Source organism: Myodes glareolus, chromosome 5 (genome assembly GCF_982192425.1).
Source record: "Myodes glareolus chromosome 5, mMyoGla1.1, whole genome shotgun sequence".
NCBI classification, from domain to species: domain Eukaryota; kingdom Metazoa; phylum Chordata; class Mammalia; order Rodentia; family Cricetidae; genus Myodes; species Myodes glareolus.
Genome location: NC_142030.1, coordinates 87,808,623 through 87,829,020, shown reverse-complemented (window position 1 = coordinate 87,829,020; position 20,398 = coordinate 87,808,623). Strand labels below are relative to the sequence as shown.

General features: G+C 38.2%; 1 protein-coding gene across 5 annotated transcripts in view; it reads right to left on the bottom strand.

Moving 5' to 3' along the window:
• Positions 1–20,398, bottom strand: part of Camsap2 (calmodulin regulated spectrin associated protein family member 2) — a 90,133-nt gene that overhangs the window by 21,194 nt on the left and 48,541 nt on the right. For 3 of the 5 annotated variants that reach the window (XM_048430928.3, XM_048430929.3, XM_048430932.3), the window contains 6 exons: positions 17,059–17,142; positions 16,369–16,401; positions 13,319–13,460; positions 12,920–13,059; positions 2,460–2,553; positions 603–696 (listed from right to left, as the gene is read on the bottom strand). In XM_048430928.3, the coding sequence (XP_048286885.3) occupies positions 603–696; positions 2,460–2,553; positions 12,920–13,059; positions 13,319–13,460; positions 16,369–16,401; positions 17,059–17,142 (587 nt within the window). The remainder of the gene's footprint in view (positions 1–602; positions 697–2,459; positions 2,554–12,919; positions 13,060–13,318; positions 13,461–16,368; positions 16,402–17,058; positions 17,143–20,398) is intronic. The other 2 variants (XM_048430930.3, XM_048430931.3) reach the window with 1 other exon arrangement.

The following is a 20,398-nucleotide window of genomic DNA, read 5'->3' as shown; positions in this document are numbered from 1 at the left end:
AACTAACATAAGTGGGGAAGACCTATTTCAAATTTTTTTTTTAAATAATAGTAAATTAAAAAATTCAGGGCAAGCAAGAAAGCTCAGAACGTAAAGGTATTTGTATTCAAGGCTGATGACCTAGTTTTGCTCCCAGGAAGAAGTAGTCTCAGAAGGAGCAAACTGACCCCTACTAACTGCATCTGACCTCCACATGTGCTCACACACATAGATAAATGCAGTGAAAAATGTAAACATTCACATATAATTTTAAAAGTTCTCTGAGGCCTAAGAGTCACCTACCAGATTTTTTTTTTCAGTTATACTATTAAATAAGTCTCAATTATTGGAATAATGCAGCAAAAATTTAATTTTAGGTTTCTTATTTGGAACTCAGAACATTGACCATTTTCTATTGTGGTCATTAAAAACCTATTTATGAAAGAGTCATTTCAATATAAATTTCAGTTACTTTTAAACTAAAATAGGCCTTAGTAGCATAAGATATTGCAACTTAATTTATAAATCCAACTACAAAGTTAAGAAACCCTCTTAAATGTCAAAATATGATTTGATTTCATTAGTAATTGACATGGACATGGTAACATCACAGTGGAGTCTACCTTGAGGTAAAGTCGGAACTAGATGAACTATCCATGGCGTTTCTTTTGGCAGCATTCAAGACAGGCACTGATGGCACATCTTTCGCAGGTTCAGCTAGAATGAACGATACAACTTCAAATTGTATGCTCAAATTATTTGTAACACTACATTAGACATTCTCAGCCACAGTAATCATTTAAATTTTACTTTCTATCTCCCTCATTACTTCTAAAGTAATCATGGCTCTCTCTCACACACCCCCACCCCTGCAGTGTGTTCTACTGGTCAAACCTAGGACCCCAGATCTGCCCTGGTTCTCTTTAAATAACTCCATCTAACAGAAATGTACCCTTAAATAATTTCCAAAAGGTCAAAAAAATTTCTTAATAGACTTTTAAAAATCCACTTAAGGTTAACTGGGGGGGGATCATAAAATAAATACAGGAATTCAAAATAAGGATAACCCAAGTGCTTAATCTTGTGAAAGTTTTCATAAAATTGTAGACATACCAGATCAGTTTCGGTTTTGGTTTTTATGAAATAGCTGGTAATTTGGTAGTTAATTAAAAACGGTCAGATCTTTTCACTGGAAAAAAAGAAGAACCACTATGTCTTGCTTACATATTTGTAAGTAATTCTAGAAGAAAGCAACTTGATTTTGACTGATGTTTAATGCATAAGCTTTGTTACTGTTAAGCGCTGGGCTTCACAGATGAAACTGCAAAAACTGCAAGTAAAAGGTCACACTAATTGCAAAAATACTGTATAAATACTGGTTATGACAATTATTAGAGATAAGTGACTTTCATGAATGGCCTTAAGGATCGATCTCAGCTTCTTTCAAGGTACTCTATTATCTACTGCTCGGTACGTACAATCTGCTTTAAGTGGTTTTGAGATATCAGGATAAATCAAATACAAATTATCTCATAATGCAGAATTTGCCTGAGATCAGCACACTTTATAAAGTAAGGATATACCCACTAGAATGGTATGCCTGCCCTCCTCTTAGTTCCTAATCTTTTCGTCCTCCTTTTTATCCCTGGGAAGGTTGAACTTAACTACAGTGATTAGAAAAATGAAATGTAAACCAAGGAAAGCTGTTAAGTAGCTTGGAAACAGAATAATCACATTCTGTACAGGGTGCAGTAGGCACTGTAGCAGGAAGAACTGGCCCCATATTTTTCCTGGAAGTTCTAAGCTTAGAAGAAATGTAGGAATATGTGTTTGAGACAGTCAGTTTTACAGTTTTACATCTGCTATAGAAACAAAGCAAAACAAACAAAAATTCTTTTCTTTATTTTACTATTATTATTATTATTGCTTTGTACCAGTAAAGCTTGAACCCAGGGTTATATGCAAGCTAGGCAAGTATTTCACCACCAAGTTGTGTTCCCAGCCTTTGCCAGTAACTCAAAGTCTTTCCTAGGGACCTTTACAACAGCCCTCTTATCTCTTGTTCATTTTATCATAATTTTCCTATAATAAAGGCTGTCAGTTTAAAAAAAATAGATCCACAAAGTGTTTCGTGATTTAACAGAATCAAGTTGTTGATAAGGTCAAGTCCTGACGTGACTAGAGTTCAGGTAACATGATGTCAAGAACAAGGAATCTAACAGGAAATAGAAACTATGGATAGGAACGAAAGACATACAGCACCCAGTTTATACTGTAAGTCCCATGCTATAAGATGTCAAATGCAGAAACTGTTTTTTTCTGTTTCTTGCAGTACATTAACTATTAAAACATTTAGACTCTAACCAAGGATAATAGCTGGATACTAAAATAATAATAATAAGTTTCTACCTAAAAGAATAACCAGATAAGAAGTATAAGCTTCCCATTTTTCTACATTAAAAAAAACAAAACCCGATTACCTCCTTGTGGACGCACAACACGTGGCTGTACAAATGATGGCTTCACAACTTCAAACCACCAGAAGAGCTCCGCCATGAACACCAAATAATTACTCTATAGAAGAGAGTTAAGAAAATTAAAAGGAGCCCTAGGTAAAACCAGTCCAAAGTGATAAACAAATATGCTTTATTTTCTCAAATACAGATTTGAATTCTACTCATTCACTATTAAAAATATTCACTATGCTTTATTAAGTCTGGAGTAAAAAGTTTAGCACCTGTAAACACACACATTCAGATCTCTGATACTTTTTGTTTTATAGCAAATCTTCCAAGCATCACTATCTCTAGCTATGCAAACTCTGAGAAAACAAATGTCCTTTTCTTCCAGTGTAAATACAAACAAATAGCACAGTTTTTGCCATTAAAAAATGTAAATTTTGGGGCTGGAGAGATGGCTCAGAGGTTAAGAGCACTGACTGCTCTTCCAGAGGTCCTGAGTTCAATTCCCAGCAACCACATGGTGGCTCACAGCCATCTCTAATGAGATCTGGTGCCCTCTTCTGGCAAGCATACAGACAGAACACTGTATACATAATAAATAAATAAATCTTTAAAAGAACAAAAAATTATTTTTTTAAAAAAAAGTAAATTTTTTGAAAAGTAATTAAATGTCATTTAAATACTGTATCCACATTTGATAATGCTAAATTCAATAGTAATCCACATGCTGAGTAATATCAAACTCTATAGATTATTTTTAAAAAATATTTATTTATTTATTATGTATACAATATTCTGTCTATGTGTATGCCTGCAGGCCAGAAGAGGGCACCAGACCCCATTACAGATGGTTGTGAGCCACCATGTGGTTGCTGGGAATTGAACTCAGGACCTTTGGAAGAGCAGGCAATGCTCTTAACCTCTGAGCCATCTCTCCAGCCCCCAAACTCTATAGATTATTATGACTAAAATAATCTAAAAATGAATAAAAACATTGTTTTTTATCATTTAATGCACCCTTCTAATTTTTAAAACATTAAGAATAGCAATATTTTCTTATTTATACTTGAAAACACAAATAATTCTTTAAATGGCTTAAAGGAGTCCTCAAAAGCATACTTCTGTAAGACTATACTGGTGTGGGACAATTCTGTATTCTGTCAATTATGTTTTAAATAAATGCTGATTGGTCAGCAGCCAGGCAGGAAGTATAGGCTAGAAAACAAGGAGTGAGGAGGAGGAAGCAGAAGGAGAAGGAGGGAGGAGGGAGAGGAAAGGGAGGGAGGAGAGGGAGAAGGAAAGAGGGAAAAAAAGCTGGCAAGACACATGCTAAGCTAAGGCTGGATGATTATAAGAAAGAATAAGACTTCATGTGTTTTATTTAGGAGCTGGGTGGCAGGCCCGCCCAAAAAAGCCAAAAGAGTAAACCATGGCATAACATTTTGGTGTACCAACATGGGTCCCTATTTCTATGTATGACCTGTGAAAGCTGGGGAAGTATACGGCTCCTTTAAGAGTTTATGCCTGCTGGTGAGCCTTTGAGTAGCCAGTCTGTTAAGTAGGAACAAAAAACAAAGTAAAAATGTCTGCCACACACAAGCATCAGCAACAAGAGCTCTAGGAAGTTCCTGATCACATGCCTTGAAGTTCCTGATCACATGCCTTGGACCTGGCTGCAAGCTTTAGGCTTGGTTTCCAGGACCTGACCCATGAGTGGGTGGAGCCAGCCTATAGAATATCCATAAATCAGGTGTAGCTTAGCAGTCTAAAGTTTGTTTGGTCAAAAAAGATTAGAGATATGCAGTAAAAGAGGTTCAGACAGAAAAAACTTCTAATAGGCTCCGTTGTGTTTTACAATGTGTGTAGTTTTAAGAAAGAAAGAAAATAGTTATAACAGCTATAGAAAGAAAAAAGTTTTTAAAAAAATAAAGTCTTTAAAGAGATGGTAAAAGATAAAAGGCACGTAAAGATGGAAAATACAGTCTGGATCCTGTATACACAATAGTGTTGACTTTTTGTTGAAAAGCGAAGGACAGCTGCTAAGAGACCTGGAACTGAAAGAGGGACTGTGGAAATAAACCAGCCTAGGTACTGTAGGAATGCCTTAACTTTAAAAAAAAAAAAAATTCAATGTATTTGTAGAATGGAACTAAAAAGATGCACTGCTTTGGAGAAGTGGGTTTACTTTTGTTTCCACAGCAAACAAAAGGCTGTGGATTAATTCCAGATTCATATGGATCTGGTTTGATCAAGGAAGCCCTCCTGAATCTTGACAGATGATATCTATCAAAAAAGGTTATAAGTGGTCTTCCCAGGACTTTATTATTATCTCACTTTTTTTCTCAGGAATCCTTGGGGATGTCTTCACTCATAATTAGCAGGAAGCAGTTTATAAAACACAACGTTCACATTCTCAAGAGAAATGGGGGAGTGGGTGGTTTCAGGTTGTTTTGTCAGTCATGGATGTTTGTTATATTCAGGGGAATATAGGATAAAAAAACTACTAATCTCAGATCTTTTGCACTGGTATGGATTTTGCTACATTGATACATATTTAAAATCAATTTTGTTACACTGTATATATGTTTTTACTCTTCTTTAAAGGACTTGTGTGTATAAACACAAATTTAAGGTCATTTTTGTTACAACACACTGTATATATGTTTCTACTCATTTAAAAGAGTTTTGTATATGCACAACAATTTAAGGTTATTTTTGTTACAACATATTGTATATATGTTTCTGTTCTTGTTTAAGGTATTGTACCTAGGCAGTTCATTTAAAAATGTAGGATAAAATTCTAGTTTTAAAAGTTATTATGAATTATTTAGGGTAATCAAGAAACACAGGTCAGTAGTTAGTCATCTTTAACCTTGTAGATATGCTAGGTATGCTTTCCAAATCATATAGAGATATATTTTAGATAGATGGTCTTCAAACCTCTTAAAGAACCACAGAATATGGCATTTAAAATGTTTTGTTAATTAAGGGATTTTTATGACAATAAGACACATCTGCTACTGGCATCAAAGAAGCTCCTTAAGGAGTTTGCTTTCAATGTGGCAAGGCTAGCCACATTTGGGCACGAAGCTGCTCTTGTCTGGACTGCTTGACAATATGGTGGATAAACTGATCATGCAGGACTCACAGGAAAGTGACCACTTAACTTTGCCAAAACAAAGCAGGACAGTCCTTTAGGGTTCACACAAGAAACTGCCAGACACTCTGCAAGACACAGAGGAAAGTGGCTGAAAACGGCCAATATAGGCAGGACAGTCTTTCAAATTTCCTGCTCCAGTACACAATCTGCCAGACACTATGGGTCTGTGGGCTGAAGATGGATGACTTGCAAAGGAACTTTGGATGACTGTCCAGGCAGACAGATGTCTGTCATTTCTAGAGTTTCTGGAAGTTGTTATCAATGCAGTGTTTTTTTCTATTACTTAAATAATATTATACCCTTCTGGATCCTTGATAGAGTTGAAGAATGGATAGTATTAGCTGCAGTTTTCCTTAGATATGATAGAAAGTAAGTTTGGGTATAAAATTTTGGATTTACTAAGATAGGATGGATAATGAAGTATTTTCTTTAAATTTATCAGACATGAATTGGAATTCAGTACTTTGTGAATGTAGTACTTACTTGTTCTTACTGTATACAGTCTTACTAAGTTAAAGTTAAAACTTTTAAATTTTGTTTAGAAAGAAGAAAAGGAGAAATGTTGGAATATTTTCAGATGTGTTACTTTTGTTTATACTGTGGAACATTTCCTCAATGATGGAAAGATGTGTTGCTGTTGTTCATGCTACATTGTTTAACTCTGCGAAGCTGTGATTCTTTGCTTTCTAAAATACTTGGTCTAATAAAGAGCTGAATGGCCAACAGTGAGGGATGAACAAGGATAGGCGGGGCTGGGAGGCAGAGAGAATAAACAGAAGGAGAAATCTGGGAAAGGAGCAGTAAGAAAAGGAGGAAAGAACGTTAGGGGCCAGCCATCCAGCCATGCATGAAGTAAGAGTGAAAGTAGGAAATAAAGAAAGGGAAAGCCTAGAGACAAAAGGTAGATGGTATAAGTTGAGAGAAGCTGGTCAGAAACCCGCTAAGGCCGGGCGTTTGTGAGAATAAGACTGTGTGTGTGTGTGTGTGTGTGTGTGTGTGTGTGTGTGTTTTATTTGGGAGCTGGGTGGCGGCCCTCAAAAAAGCCAAAAGAGTAAATAAAGAGTAAAACATCACACAACAGGGCTTTTAATTTTTCTTTATTTATTTGAGACAATGTTGATACCTGAACAGTGGGATTACAGATGTGACCCTACTGTACAAGAATAAGGCCTATATGTTAAAATATGCATGAAGGATAATTTCAATTCTAGGTATTTAATATATTTCTAAAAGTAGAACTACACAAAACCTGCTTCCTCATAATGGCTATTATCTCTGGAAATATAGGGTGTTTTCTGATGGCTTGCCTTCTGCTTATCTGTTTATTTTGAACAATCCTCAAGGCACTAAACACTTCCTTGGGTTTCATCACCTGGGTTTTTGTCACATTTAAGCTAGCAATGGTCACAGCAGCATCTGTCATCTTACTGCCCCGGAAGACAAAGGCATCAATGGCATCTCCAAGGTCTGTTTTCAGCCAACTGTTACTACCGCTTAATCAAAGGGAGGCAACTGGGAGAAACGGGATGGAAGGACATCTCTGACACTGACCCAAACATCTCAGCGGACTTGGTAAGTGTGAGGACTTTGTAAGTGGAGGGTGACACAGAGCAGAAGACAAATTTGCTAATTTCCCACTTTACTCTCAGTGTTTGTTTTCATTGTAAATTCCCAGGATATCCAAATGCTTATGCATGAACAGCTATCACTTGAAGCTATTACAATTTGTACTTTTAAAAACAAGAACATTTCAACCCCTTACATCCTGGCTTGGTCAGCACCGTGCCCTCTCACAGCTTTGCATTTCTAGTTATATTGATTACTTATCCTTCCTCTCAACTCTCTTCCAATGAAAAATAAGACCCCTCTCACTAATCATCATGTCCTATTTCTCCTGACCCATGTTCTACTAATGAAATTCCTTAAGAACGGGCTCAGACTAACCCTTTATTTCTCCCCTTCCTATTGCCTGATCCACTCTAGTCCAGAACTCCACTGAACTCCTCAGAACCATGATGTTCCTATCTTTCTCCTCTTTGAAACACAGATAATAGCTACGACCACCCACTACTGAATGAATCTAATGGCCTACAGAGCATTTGCTAAAACTGAAGCAGTGCTCTCCATAAACTGATCTTATTCCAGTTTAATCTTACTGGTGGCATTTCTGCTCCAGAGACTGACAGCCAGGCACTGAGCAGAGAGCGAGAGACCTTAGAACACTCAACCCTAAAGGGGGTGTCTCAATCAAATCCCTCCTCAGGGAATCCCACATAAGAGGAGGCAGAAAGAGTACAAGGGCCAGGGCGGATGGAGGACACCAAACAAGGTCCTCCACATCAGCATGATCGACACACATAAGACGCACACAGGCTGAGGTAGGACGCACAGGGCCTGCACTGGTCTGCACCAGTTGGGGTCCTAGAGCTCAAAGAAGTGGGCACATTCCCCCTACCCCTAACCCAGAAGCTCTATCTTGTATAATAACCACTTCAGATAAAAACGTAGTTTCCTCCAAGAGGGTCTCATTGGGAAAACAAACTACTCTTAAGGGTAGGATGATGCCCAGAGACAGCTAACAGAAAATGAACTCAGCATCACCTTCGGAAGTTCCTGTCTCATGATGTTGTGCCAGGGTTCTTCTTATTTTTTTTTTAATTTTAATTTATCTTTTAAATTACACACACCTTCCAGTTTAGTATTTTTATGAGATTCCTGAGTGTGAACAATTGGGTCTCTGTTTCTCATGCCTTCTCTTAGACTCTTTTCCTTCTATTTGTTTTGAATAGTTCCAATGTGTTAAATTTTGTTCTATTATCATCCCATAGAAGCCTCTGTTTTCTAATGAGAGACAGAAGGGGTTGATCTGGATGGCAGGAAGATGCTGGGTAGGTGGGGGAAGAGCTAAGAGGAGTAGAGGGAGAGCAAAGTAATTAAGATAGACTATCTGGAAAAAAATCTATTTTCAATAAAAGGAAAAAAAGGTTGACCATTTAAAAAAAATCTAACCAGCTTTATCAAATATCACATTCTCCAAGGTTTATCATCCCATAAGCCACACTGAAAGGCCCAGGAAGGCCGGGCCTATGCTCTTTACTATGTGTGGACTAGTCTAAAAAGAGTTCCCAGAACAGAATGAGTATTTATTGAAGAAATGCATAAATTGACCCATAATAACAAACGTAAGTCAGCAAAAACAGCCAAACCCTGACAAAGGCATCTCTGGTATGACATTGACCTTCACTGTCCTCACAATTGAACTGTTAAGTGCCCGATGAGTAAAGCACACTCCTGGTTCAGTCTGTGAACGCATTTCCAGGGACAACTAACCTAGTGGAGAAGAACAATCTAGAATGTGGCAGCACCGTGGTGGTGGGAGGGCTGGTAGTCCAGAAGGAATAAAAGGATGAGAAGGAACCGGGTACTCTCTCTTGTTCACCACGAAGGAAGCTTTGCCCCTCTAGGCCTTTCCACCACGGTGGCTGGTTAACCAAAGGCCAAGAAACAACAGAACTAAGCTGCCCATAGACCAAAACCTCTGAAACTACATAGAAATAAATCCTTCCTCAGTCCTTTGTGGTCATTATGACTTATACCTTTGCTTTATCTTTACAGTACACTCCCTAAAGCCAAAGGATAAACTTTGTAAGTACTGGTTCTAGGTTCTACTCTGCTAGTACAGTTAACTAGGAGCTGACTTCATCTTTAGAAAAAACATCCCTTAAATGTGCCATAGTTATCTGTCAGTAGAAAAGGAATATTTAAGGGCCTTGTTAAGAATTGTTCTAACAAATCATGGCAAAAACTGACCACAAGATGGCAGAGCAGGAAGGGATAACTTTTCTGGTAACTAAACTGGGGCTTATTTCATTATAAAAATTATGATTAAATGACAGCAAATTGGTCACATTCCAGAAAGGGTACAACAGTAATTTAAAATAATCTTTCCCCAATTTGCTGTGAGACAGAATCTTACTATGTAGCCCTGGCTGGCCAGTAAACTCACTATGTAGACCAGATTGGCTGGTAGCTGAGATTAGCTTCTTTACTACCTGAGTGCTAGGGTTAAAGGTGTGCATCGCCATACCTGACCTATATGTAGCATGTATCTGCACACAGGTTTGTGTATGTGAGCACAAATGCCTGTGGGAACCACAAAGTGGTGTCAGAGAAGTTAGAAGCAGCTGTGAACCACTCAACATGGGTACCAGGAACTGAACTCAGGTCCTCTGGAAGAGCAGTACATGCTTTTAACCTCTGAGCTATATCTCCAACTCCCACTTCCTTTAGTCAAAAAGGTCAGATACATATTTAAACAGTGTAAACAACAAAGAATATATAGAATGGGAGAAGTCTAGTAAATTTTAACACCTTCTCCCATATCTAGTACCACACTAAGAAGAAATTACTTTTATATTTATCCCAAAGATTCCTTTTCTGAGTCTATATAAAAGTTTCCCTCAGCATTTATCTGCAGTTGGTTCTAGGGCCCCGTATAGATACCAAAGACTTATGGATGTTTAAGCCACTTACGTAAGACTATGTAGTATATGCATAGAACTTATGTGTACCCTTCCATGGGGGGACCTGGCTTTCTCCCTTCACAATGTGAGTCCTGGGATCAAACTCAGGGTGTTGGGCTTAGTATGAGCCTCTACCAGCTGAGCCATCTTGCTAGCCCCCATAGAATAGTTAAAATCTCCTCTATATTACTTACTAGTAGTTAATACAATATGTAAATAGTTATTACACTGAGTCATTTAAGAAATAATGGATCAATGGTCCCGAGTTTGATCCCTAGCCCTGAAGAAAACATAAGACAAAGGTTTAAAATACACATGCACACACATACACACATACACGTATATACACACATGCACACACATACACACATACACGTATATACACACATGCACGTGCACGTACTTATATTCTTGTCGACTTTACCTTCACTTAACAATGTCTTATGGAATTTTCTGTTTCAGCAAAAACAACAAAACTCTCAAACACCTTTCTTTAAATGGGTCAATCATATTACAAAACATTTATTTTTTTTTAAATATTTATTTATTTATTATGTATACAATATTCTGTAGGCCAGAAGAAGGCACCTCATTACAGATGGTTGTGAGCCACCATGTGGTTGCCGGGAATTGAACTCAGGACCTTTGGAAGAGCAGGCAATGCTCTTAACCACTGAGCCATCTCTCCAGCCCAAAACATTTATATTTATGCCTCTACTAAAAGAATCATTCCTAATTTTTCAACAACAGAAGTAGTCCTTTACGAGCCTTTCGATGGCCACTATCCCTTTAAAAAACAGTCTATCAAGTAGACTGTAAGGGAGCTAGGCTCCAACTAGGGCACAGCTTGACCCTTCAATGCTTTACTGTGGTGCTTAGGATCCAGTATAGGAACTTGCCCAGGCAATGTCCAACAGTCCTCTAAGCAGCCATACCCCAATTTGTATTTCTATAAGAGAAAAGACAGTGCTCATTTCCCATACATTCCTAAACACCCACTATTAAGAGTTAAAGTAAAAATGAGGAGCCCACGAGCATGGACCCAGCAGCCTCTCTGGAGTTTAGAGCCTTAAGATACACACTAAATTCAAACTTGTAGCTGTGACAACTAAGCAAAGAATGCAGAATGTGAACAAAGACTTTTTGTTGACAATTACTTATTTTAAATAAGTTGACTTAAGGAAATATTTTTATATTTAGATCATGCTCAAAATGATCTAAATATCAGGATTATTGGAAAGTCTACATTCTAGTCTATTCTCTAAAATGGACAGGAAGAAACACTACCAAACTTTATAGCAATTTTTAAACAAGTATATATCTTAGGCATATGAAAAGTTTTCATTTCATATCATAGAAGTAGCACTTATATTTTATAGAAAATACTAGAAAAGTCATTAGTAAGATATAAAGGAAATAATGGTGTAAGTAAACCTTCAGAATAGATTAATCAAGGTTTCTCTTTGATGTGTCAGAGTAGGGAGTGGGGTACCATTTGAGTCACTGGGATTAGTGCCTCATTTGGAAATGCTTTTATCATTGGCTCTATCTTCTGCCCTTTGGAGATCCTGAAATGGACAAAGGAAAAAGAGGAGATACTAAAGAATAAGAAGGTTCCAAGTGTAAGGCACTAGCATATTCATGAGAGGAGCTCCTCAGCACATCCAAGTAGGATTAGCACTGGAATTCTGATTAGGCAACAGAAAACTGCTACTTCTAAGCTAATCTAAACATACTATAAAATCACTTATTTCTAAAGCTCTGAAACTGAAGTAGCACATGGAGTGACAAAATTAATAGTTACAATGACCAAATTACTTAAGTGATCTACAAGTTCAATGTAATCCTCAAAATTCCAATGACATTCTTTACAGAACTAGAAAAAACAATCTTGAAATTCATGTGGAAACCCTCAAGTCCTGAAGAGTCAAAGTAATCCTGAGCAAAAAAAGCATTTGACATCTGACTTAAGAATCTATCAAAGAGGCTAAAGATGGCTCAGTGGGGTACAGTGGATCTAAGGCTGGATCCCCAGCATCTACAGAAAAGCTAGGTGTGGCAGTCCTTATCTTAACCTCACATTCACAAAAATCCCAACACAAACACACACGCACGCACGCACGCACGCACGCGCACATACACACACACCGAAGTGCTTCATTTGGTTCTCTAATTAAAAATTCTTCATTGAAACGATTTCATTACTGTTTTGGTTTGCTGTTTATCTGACAGTATTCGACAGGTGTTTCATCATGTCCCCAGGCAGGAATTCAACTCATGCTTTGCTGTCAGTTTCTGGAACACTAGGATTATCGGCATACACTCAAACCCAGCCTTTAAAGGAAGATTCTCACCTTCTATTAACATTTACCTATGATCAAAAATCATTTAATGGTTCCTAATCTACTCTGCCCACACCAAGACAATACATCAATTTTACATAGAACTTTGTGTTTGCCCTCACAATCTAAAAGATTTGAAACTAGCAACGGATACTTTAAAGAGAAAAAAAAACCAACCCAAGTTCTTTACTGATAAAGTTAATTTGTAAGTATTTATATTCATTTATTTTTGGAGATAGGCTTTGCTATAGCTCCACTGGTCTCAGACCCATTACAAAGTTCAAGCTGGCCGTGACCTCCTGCCTCCTGATCTTCCTGCCCCCACCTTTCTATTGCTAGTACTTGAGGAGATTCAACTTGGGCCCTTGTACATGATGGTACTACTGCACCATTGAGTTACACCCCCAGTTTGTTGCCACGATTTTTAAACTTTATCAAAAAGATTTAATTTACCTTTATGGATGAAGCAGCATAAAGCATATCTTCCAAGCTGAAATGGCAGCAATGGTTTAAGTATTCTTGGCAAAATTCCTGAATCAGCTGTAGATTATACAAGCTATCGGCCAAAGACATGGTTTCTTTCAAACAAATATCTTCAAACAGAAAAGGGGATGACTTTGGGTTAAATATGAATACTTCATAACTACTGACGGTACAAATACACAATTATGTAAAACTGTTTAGCAAACGTACTTATAAATAATAGCCACTAGACAAAAGGTTCTCAATTTTTTTCTCAGAATTATACATAATCTTTTAAAAATAATCCTTCATTAGCTATGAAATACTGTTGATTTAAATATTTTTGCCATCTATCCACAGTTCAGAAATATATCCCTGGAACACACTTACCCTCTAATCGGACAACACCAGGGCAGTAAAAGTGAATAAGGGCAGCTAATGCACAGCCGTCTGTACCATCCTTCAGCAAATTTTCTACCAATGGAATGCAAGGCAGTTGTTTAAGCAATGTTTGTTCCTTCCTGTAACGAGCCTACAATATAAAGAGATCTAAATAAATACTAAATAATGCAAAGAAAGCAAACATAAAATCCCACAGAATTGTAGTTATAGTTCTTAACAATATTAAGAAACTATAAATCAGGAGAAACAAGAAATACCAACTACTCACTTTTTGGCAATACTATATACCAAGGTTAAATTTACAGCAATAATACCAATTTAAATCAGATGCAATATAACATTTTAACAATGATATCAAATGGCATTTAGTTTATAGTAGTTACACAATAACAAAACAGATCTGAACACTACATTCAAATCAGTTCTGTTCATTTACTGATTAAAATTTTAATATTAGACTTAATCAAGACTAAAGTTCCTACACAAAAAGACAGCTGTTGAAGAGCAAAGGAATCATTTGAGCAGAAATAATTATAAGAACTATCAAAATTGGAGAGGAGCAGCTAGTCCTATCAACAAAGGAGATCTGGAGTCAAGAAGCAGCACCAAAGCATTCTGCTCCGTCATCTGAATGTCAGGGTATACACATCAGACTTTGAACCAGGAACAGAGCTAAGTGGAAGGATCCTGCTCCCCTCAGAAAAATAAGACTTTGATCTCTAAAAATAACTTGATGTGACTGGATAAAATGTTAAGACAGAGGTCAGTGTGGTGCCAGGCAGTGGAGGCGCACAGCTTTAATCCCAGCACTTGGGAGGCAGAAGCAGGCAGATCTCTGTTAGTTGGAGGCCAGCCTGGTCTATAGAGCGAGTTCTAAGACAGCTAGGACTACACTGAGAAACCTTGTCTCTAAAATCAAAATAATAAAATAAAAATAAAAATGTTAAGTAAGACAGACTTCTAAGAATGAAAACTGCTGTAAAAAGTTAAGAGAAAAACTCTTAGCCAATTACCTGCACGTACACCCAGGTTCTGCAACTTATTGGCTGTGACTTTGGACAAGTTACTTAAACTCTCATTTCTCATTTTCCTCCTCTGTAAAACCTACTTCATAGTACCACTGGGAGACTTAAAAAGATGTTGGGCACACAGTACTGTATTCACTACTGGGCACACAGAAGCAGTCAGTGCGGGCTAGCTGTCATTTGCTGGTAGCTCCACTACAGGCAGACAAATAATGCTTATGATTTGCTGACGACACATAAAGCCTTTTATTGGCAAAATGTATGATTACACAGGCTATTGTTATTTAGAAGTCATTTTAGAAAGATTTATTTTATGCATATGGGTGTTCTGTCTGCACGTAAATATGTACACCATATGTATGCCTGCTATCCGTGGGAGCCAGAAAAGGGTTAGATTCCTTGGTACTTGAGTTACAGAGGGCTGTGAGCCAGCATGTGGGTTCAGGGAGTTGAACATGGTTTCTCTGCAAAAGTAGTAAGTTCTCTTAACTGCTGAGCCATCTCTCCAGCTGTAGGTGTTGGTTTTATAAGAGAACAATTTAAATATTTTCTTCCAATTCTATCTAAACTCTCACCTCTGCAATTTATAAATTAAAATATAATTGTGAAAAAATACTTGAGACTAAAAACAGAAAATTTCAAATTTATTGAACAAAACACTTAATACATGAAGGTGCATTAAATTCTTTTAAATGACATCCTCCAGAAAGTATACGCACCAATGAAGAAAAAGATATGTATTTCTGCTTCTCTTTCCCTGGGTCCGGACTGACAAGAATCATGGAACATGTTTTCCTTTTGAAAAGAAATATTTGGAGGAACGCAAGACAGACATTCTATCCCTAACTTTCCCTATATGTAGAAAATAATATTTACATGTACAAATCTTTTACACGGATTATACTTTCTCTTCCTGTTCTCTTTCTGGGGAGATGGGGTGTACCAGTAGCTTACACTGTACAGATCTCAGTCCCCCAGCCTCGGCTTCTGAACGCTGCTGTTGGGAGGCGTCTTGCATAGCCTAATCTAGACTCTTTGATCACTGACTTTTACATCAGCCCTAAAAAACTGAATTTTGTTGCTGAGAAATAATTTAGAAGAAAGAGGGAGGAGAGCAGAAGAAGAAAGAAAATTAATCAGTGGTAAGCTCGCTTTCCAGGTAGTGAGCACTGCTCCATACCCGTCTTCTTTGCTCTGACTGCCAAGCAGGAGAGCTGGACTGAACCAGCTTAGCATCACCAGCAAAACTGGTTTCATTTATTCTATTCTCTTTGTCAATTAGCACTTATGGATAAAGAGTGTGAGTGTGTGTGTGTACACTCACATTAACAATGAATGTCTATGGTTTAGACAATTATGAGGAGCAGGTCAAAGCATTTTACTAAAGACTGAGCAAATGAACTTTAACATGAGGTTTAAAGTTCCCAGATAAGTTATCTACAGTCTGTGAGCTATAGGGAATCTCTTTCTTTTTCTTTCTCTTTCTTTCTTTCTTCTTTTTTTCTTTCTTCCTAGTTTTAACTGCCCATACTTAATCCTGAAATATCGATCATCATATGAAATCAGTTTCACAGTTAGGTACAATACTGGTGAGGACACATAGGCTTCTGATTTTTCAAATAGTGAAGTGCTGTCTTCAATTAGGGTGTAAAGAAAACAACTCTGACAAAAAATAATTCAAACATGCAGACAACTTACACATGGGATTATTCAAATTCACTTTTAGGAAAACCATTAATACCACCAAGATTTTGTACCCATGGGTTGTTTTACCCACTGGCATTACTAATAATGGTTTATGAACGATGTGATGAGCAAAGGTGTTTATGCTTTAAACTTAACACTGGCTGGACCCACTATTTTCCATTTTATATGATGAAAGTATATTAAACCTAATCTCTCTACTCGATAACAAACAGATTTGTATGAGGTAGCGATAGCACAAGCTATAAACAATTCCACCAATACCATCACATAATTGGAGAGAAAAGTGAAGTAGTGAGGAAAACTTACTGGAACCAGTTTCCAAAACCATTTGGAAGGAGACTTCAGAGGAAGCAGCGGAGGGAGAAAAGATAGAGCAGGAGGTGAAGGAAAAGTCATCAGAATCATCCATTAGCAGGCTACAGAGGGCCTGACAGTGGGCTCTCCATTCACAGTTCTCACGTGTTCTATGATTGACACTTCAGTTAAAGCTACTTGAATCCCTAACAGCCAAGACCAGCGCCACCTCCTCTCCTTTGCTCTCCCCAAACAGAATCACATTTAGGACACTGAGGGTATCTTAGCAACAAAGAGTTCTAGTTCAGAGATTCAGAATCACATATTGCACCTATAAATAAATAAATAAATCCATATTATTAAAGTAAAAAGACTGTAAGGTTAGATTCTTAGATACTGGGAGACCAACTGTAAGAAAGGAATAGTCTTTCTGAAGGGGGAAAAAAAATCACTCCAATAAACAGAAGCCTGAAGTAAAGAACAATGCAGCTGAAGAGCCGGGGAATCTAACAGCTAATCATTTTTGCTATCTAAGGGTATTCTACAGAATATCATTTTTTATCCTTTAAAACCTAAATTCGGTAGGCTTCTAATCGCAGTACAAATCAATCACGAAGGGTTATTTTGCATTTCCTAGAACAGTTCTCGCATCTCTAACATGTATGACTGCCCATCATACCCGCTCCGCACTGCAGTGTGTACCTTTTGACCTCCTGGCGCTTCAGCTGTGTGATGCTCTTTAGACTTTTGTTCTTGTTCCATTATGTCTTTCAAGTGTTCATTCACCTTAAAATATAAAAAAAAGTTAATGTGAATTTGCATTAAAATACAGCAACAAAATCACATGGTTAGATGACCAATATAAAGTACAATTAACAGACAAATAAAATGTCATTTTTAACTAGAAAATAGTACCTTATAAGGAACTTTATTTAAAACTCTAACATCAGCTCCATAAATTAACAGTACATGTAGAGCACCTGTGTTCTAGAAATTGGAAAGTTCTAGTTCTAGTAAGAGTTTAGTATACTTGTAATGCACTGTATTGCTAGGTGTTCAACACACAAAGCCCGTCCGAGATAATAATTATAAGTTCTGTACAAAACATAAAAAGCAAGGCTGGAGTACATATACAGCTCAATGATAGAGCATGAGGCAGCATGTGTGAGACCCTGTGTTCAATCCACAGCACTAAATACATAATGCATTGTATGCATGCATGTGTATGCATGTAAAAACCTGGTAAAGATAAACAAAGGCAAGGGAAAGAAGGAAAGACTCTGGAAGAAAGTGAACACAGCGGACTCCATTTGTGTTTATATGGTGTTCATTTTAACTGACTTGACACAGCCTATAATCACCCGGAAAGAGTCCCAATGAATGACACTGGGTTGGCCTGAGGACATGTCTATGGGTGACTGTCTTAAGTTAACAGATGTGGGAAGATACAGCCCACTTGTTAGTGCACCACTGGCAGGAGCAGGGAGATGGTATGGTGGGAAAGTGGTTGGTGTGTGTGTGTGTGTGTGTGTGTGTGTGTGTGTGTGTGTGTAATGAAATGTGTAAGAGGTGTGTGTGTGTATAATGAAATGTGTAAGAGTGGGGACAGCAAGTTGAACACAAGCAAGCAAGCAGCATCCATTCATTTCTCCATGCTCTTGATTTTGAGTTTGTTGTGACCGCCCCACAATGATGCCAGGTTATTTTATCATAGTGACAGAACTAAAACAGGTCGTGTGGCCTCCCCACAGCTGACTCAGAAAGAGTGATTAGAACTTAAGCAGAAACATAGTCTCACTGGCTTGAAGAATCAAAGAGAAATCTGACATCAGATTATCTCTGTATGTGAAGAGCATCCTGGGAAGGATGGGATCACAGTTAAGGAAGACCAACTAATGCTGTGACCCTTTAATACAGTTCTTCAAGTTGTGGTGAGCCCCAACCTAACACTTTTTGTTGCTACTTCAAAAGTATAATTTTGCTACTGTTACGAGTCATACTGTAAGTATCTGATATTCAACCCCCAAAGAGTTGAGAACCACTGGTCTACCTATAATTTGGTCTCAAAATTTTGGCTACACCTTGGATTATATATGCTTAAAAAAAGAACCCACAGACCAAAGGGAAAAAACACTTGCTGGAAGGCCACTGGAGGGAAGTCTGGTGTTTAGATCCAATCAAGTAAAGGAAAGCTTTAGTAACTACCTCAGATTTTCCAAATATTTTCAGCACGACAGCTTGTGCTTTAAAAGATGGCTGAGTTTAATTTGAGGACAGAAAAGTATGCACTGGATCTGTCAGAATGGAGACCTTAAACTGATCAAGAGGAACAATTTCAGAGCATGAATGAAGATGAGACAGTAGACAGAGGGCTGACCAATTAGGGAAGTAACACTTCGGGGAGTGTTCAGAGACTCAGATGAGGCTGTGTGTGGACGGAGAACATGAGAACAGGCTCCCAGTGAGGACAAGTCAGCCGGGAAGGAGAATGAGAAGTCGCAGCCCAGTTAAGAAGGAACAGCAGGAAGATCACAGATCGGCACCGTCAGCACCTCCTGCTCCACACAGACCCACCCTGCAGTTTAAGAAGTTCCCATATGAAATTCTAAAACTAAGCAGAGGAACCAAGACCATGAAAAAGGGTGAAGGAATTTCTAGGAAGCAATTCTCAACCTGTGGGGTCATACTGCAGATATTTACATGGAGAAGCACTGTTCTAGAGCAACAGGTTTGGGGGCACTCCCTCTGAGGGGGGGGTAAGCTTTCCATCTAAACTAGGGAAAAGAAGACAGTGAGAAGCAGAAAGGCAAACATTCAATAGTGAGAAGAGAAAACAATTCTAACCTGATGGATTACCTCTAAGTAGATGAGGTCAGCCAACTTAGCTGCAGCTCAAAGTAACAGGGAAAACTAGCAAGGGATGGAGACTAGAAAAGATGAAACTGTCTCTAAGTGTGGGGAAGCAGACTTCTAGCCCATCTTAGACTGGCAACTGTGTGGCTGTGCTCACCTGAAGTCTGTGGTTATAAACGTGAAACTGAAGCAGCATTCCTGTGTCAGTTCCTCTAGTAACACTTACTTCTCTAAGCCCAGGCAGAGACCAGATGTTAACCAAGCTCAACCACCTGAGTCTTGGTCAGGGGCTACAGAGCACTTACTGGCAGTTAAGAGCACTTACTGTCCCACAGAGGACATGGGGGTCAGTTCCCAGCAACCACATGCTGGCTCACAACCCTCTAAAATATTTTCTTCTGGACCCTTTGGGCACCAGACACACATGTACTACACATAAACTCATACAGGTAAACATATGCAAAATAAAGATAAGCAGATCTTTAAAAAATGCTAAAGTATTAAGTTAAATTAAAAAAATCGGAAAATTTCAGCAACAGAATGGATGGAGGAGAGGTCAGCATCTGAGCTTGAAGACATATTAAGGGGCCTGGAACAACCTGAAGAGGACATATAAAGGAGGTATATAAGAATTTCAAGACATATGTGACACTATGAAACAATTTTTTTAATATTTATTTACTTATTATGTATACAATATTCTGTCTGTGTGTATGTCTGCAGGCCAGAAGAGGGCACCAGACCTCATTATAGATGGTTGTGAGCCACCATGTGGTTGCCGGGAATTGAACTCAGGACCTTTGGATAAGCAGGCAATGCTCTTAACCACTGAGCCATCTCTCCAGCCCACTCTGAAACAAATTTTTGGGCTAAGGTATAGAAGGAAATCTTCACACTCTAAAGGCATAGACATTTTCAAAACAACCATAAAAGATAATCTCCCAGAGCTGGCAAGGAACAGACATCAAGGACACCACCGCGACCGAAGCGACTGGGGGAGAAAGTGCTTATTTGGCTTCCGCTTCTACTACTGTTCATCATGGAAAGAAGTCAGGGCAGAAATTCAACCAGGGCAGGAATCTGGAGGCAGGAGCTGATGCAAAGGCCATGGAAGGTGCTGCTTGCTGGCTTGCTCCCCATGGCTCAGTCTGCTTTCTTACAGAACACAGGACCACAGCCCAGGGGTGAC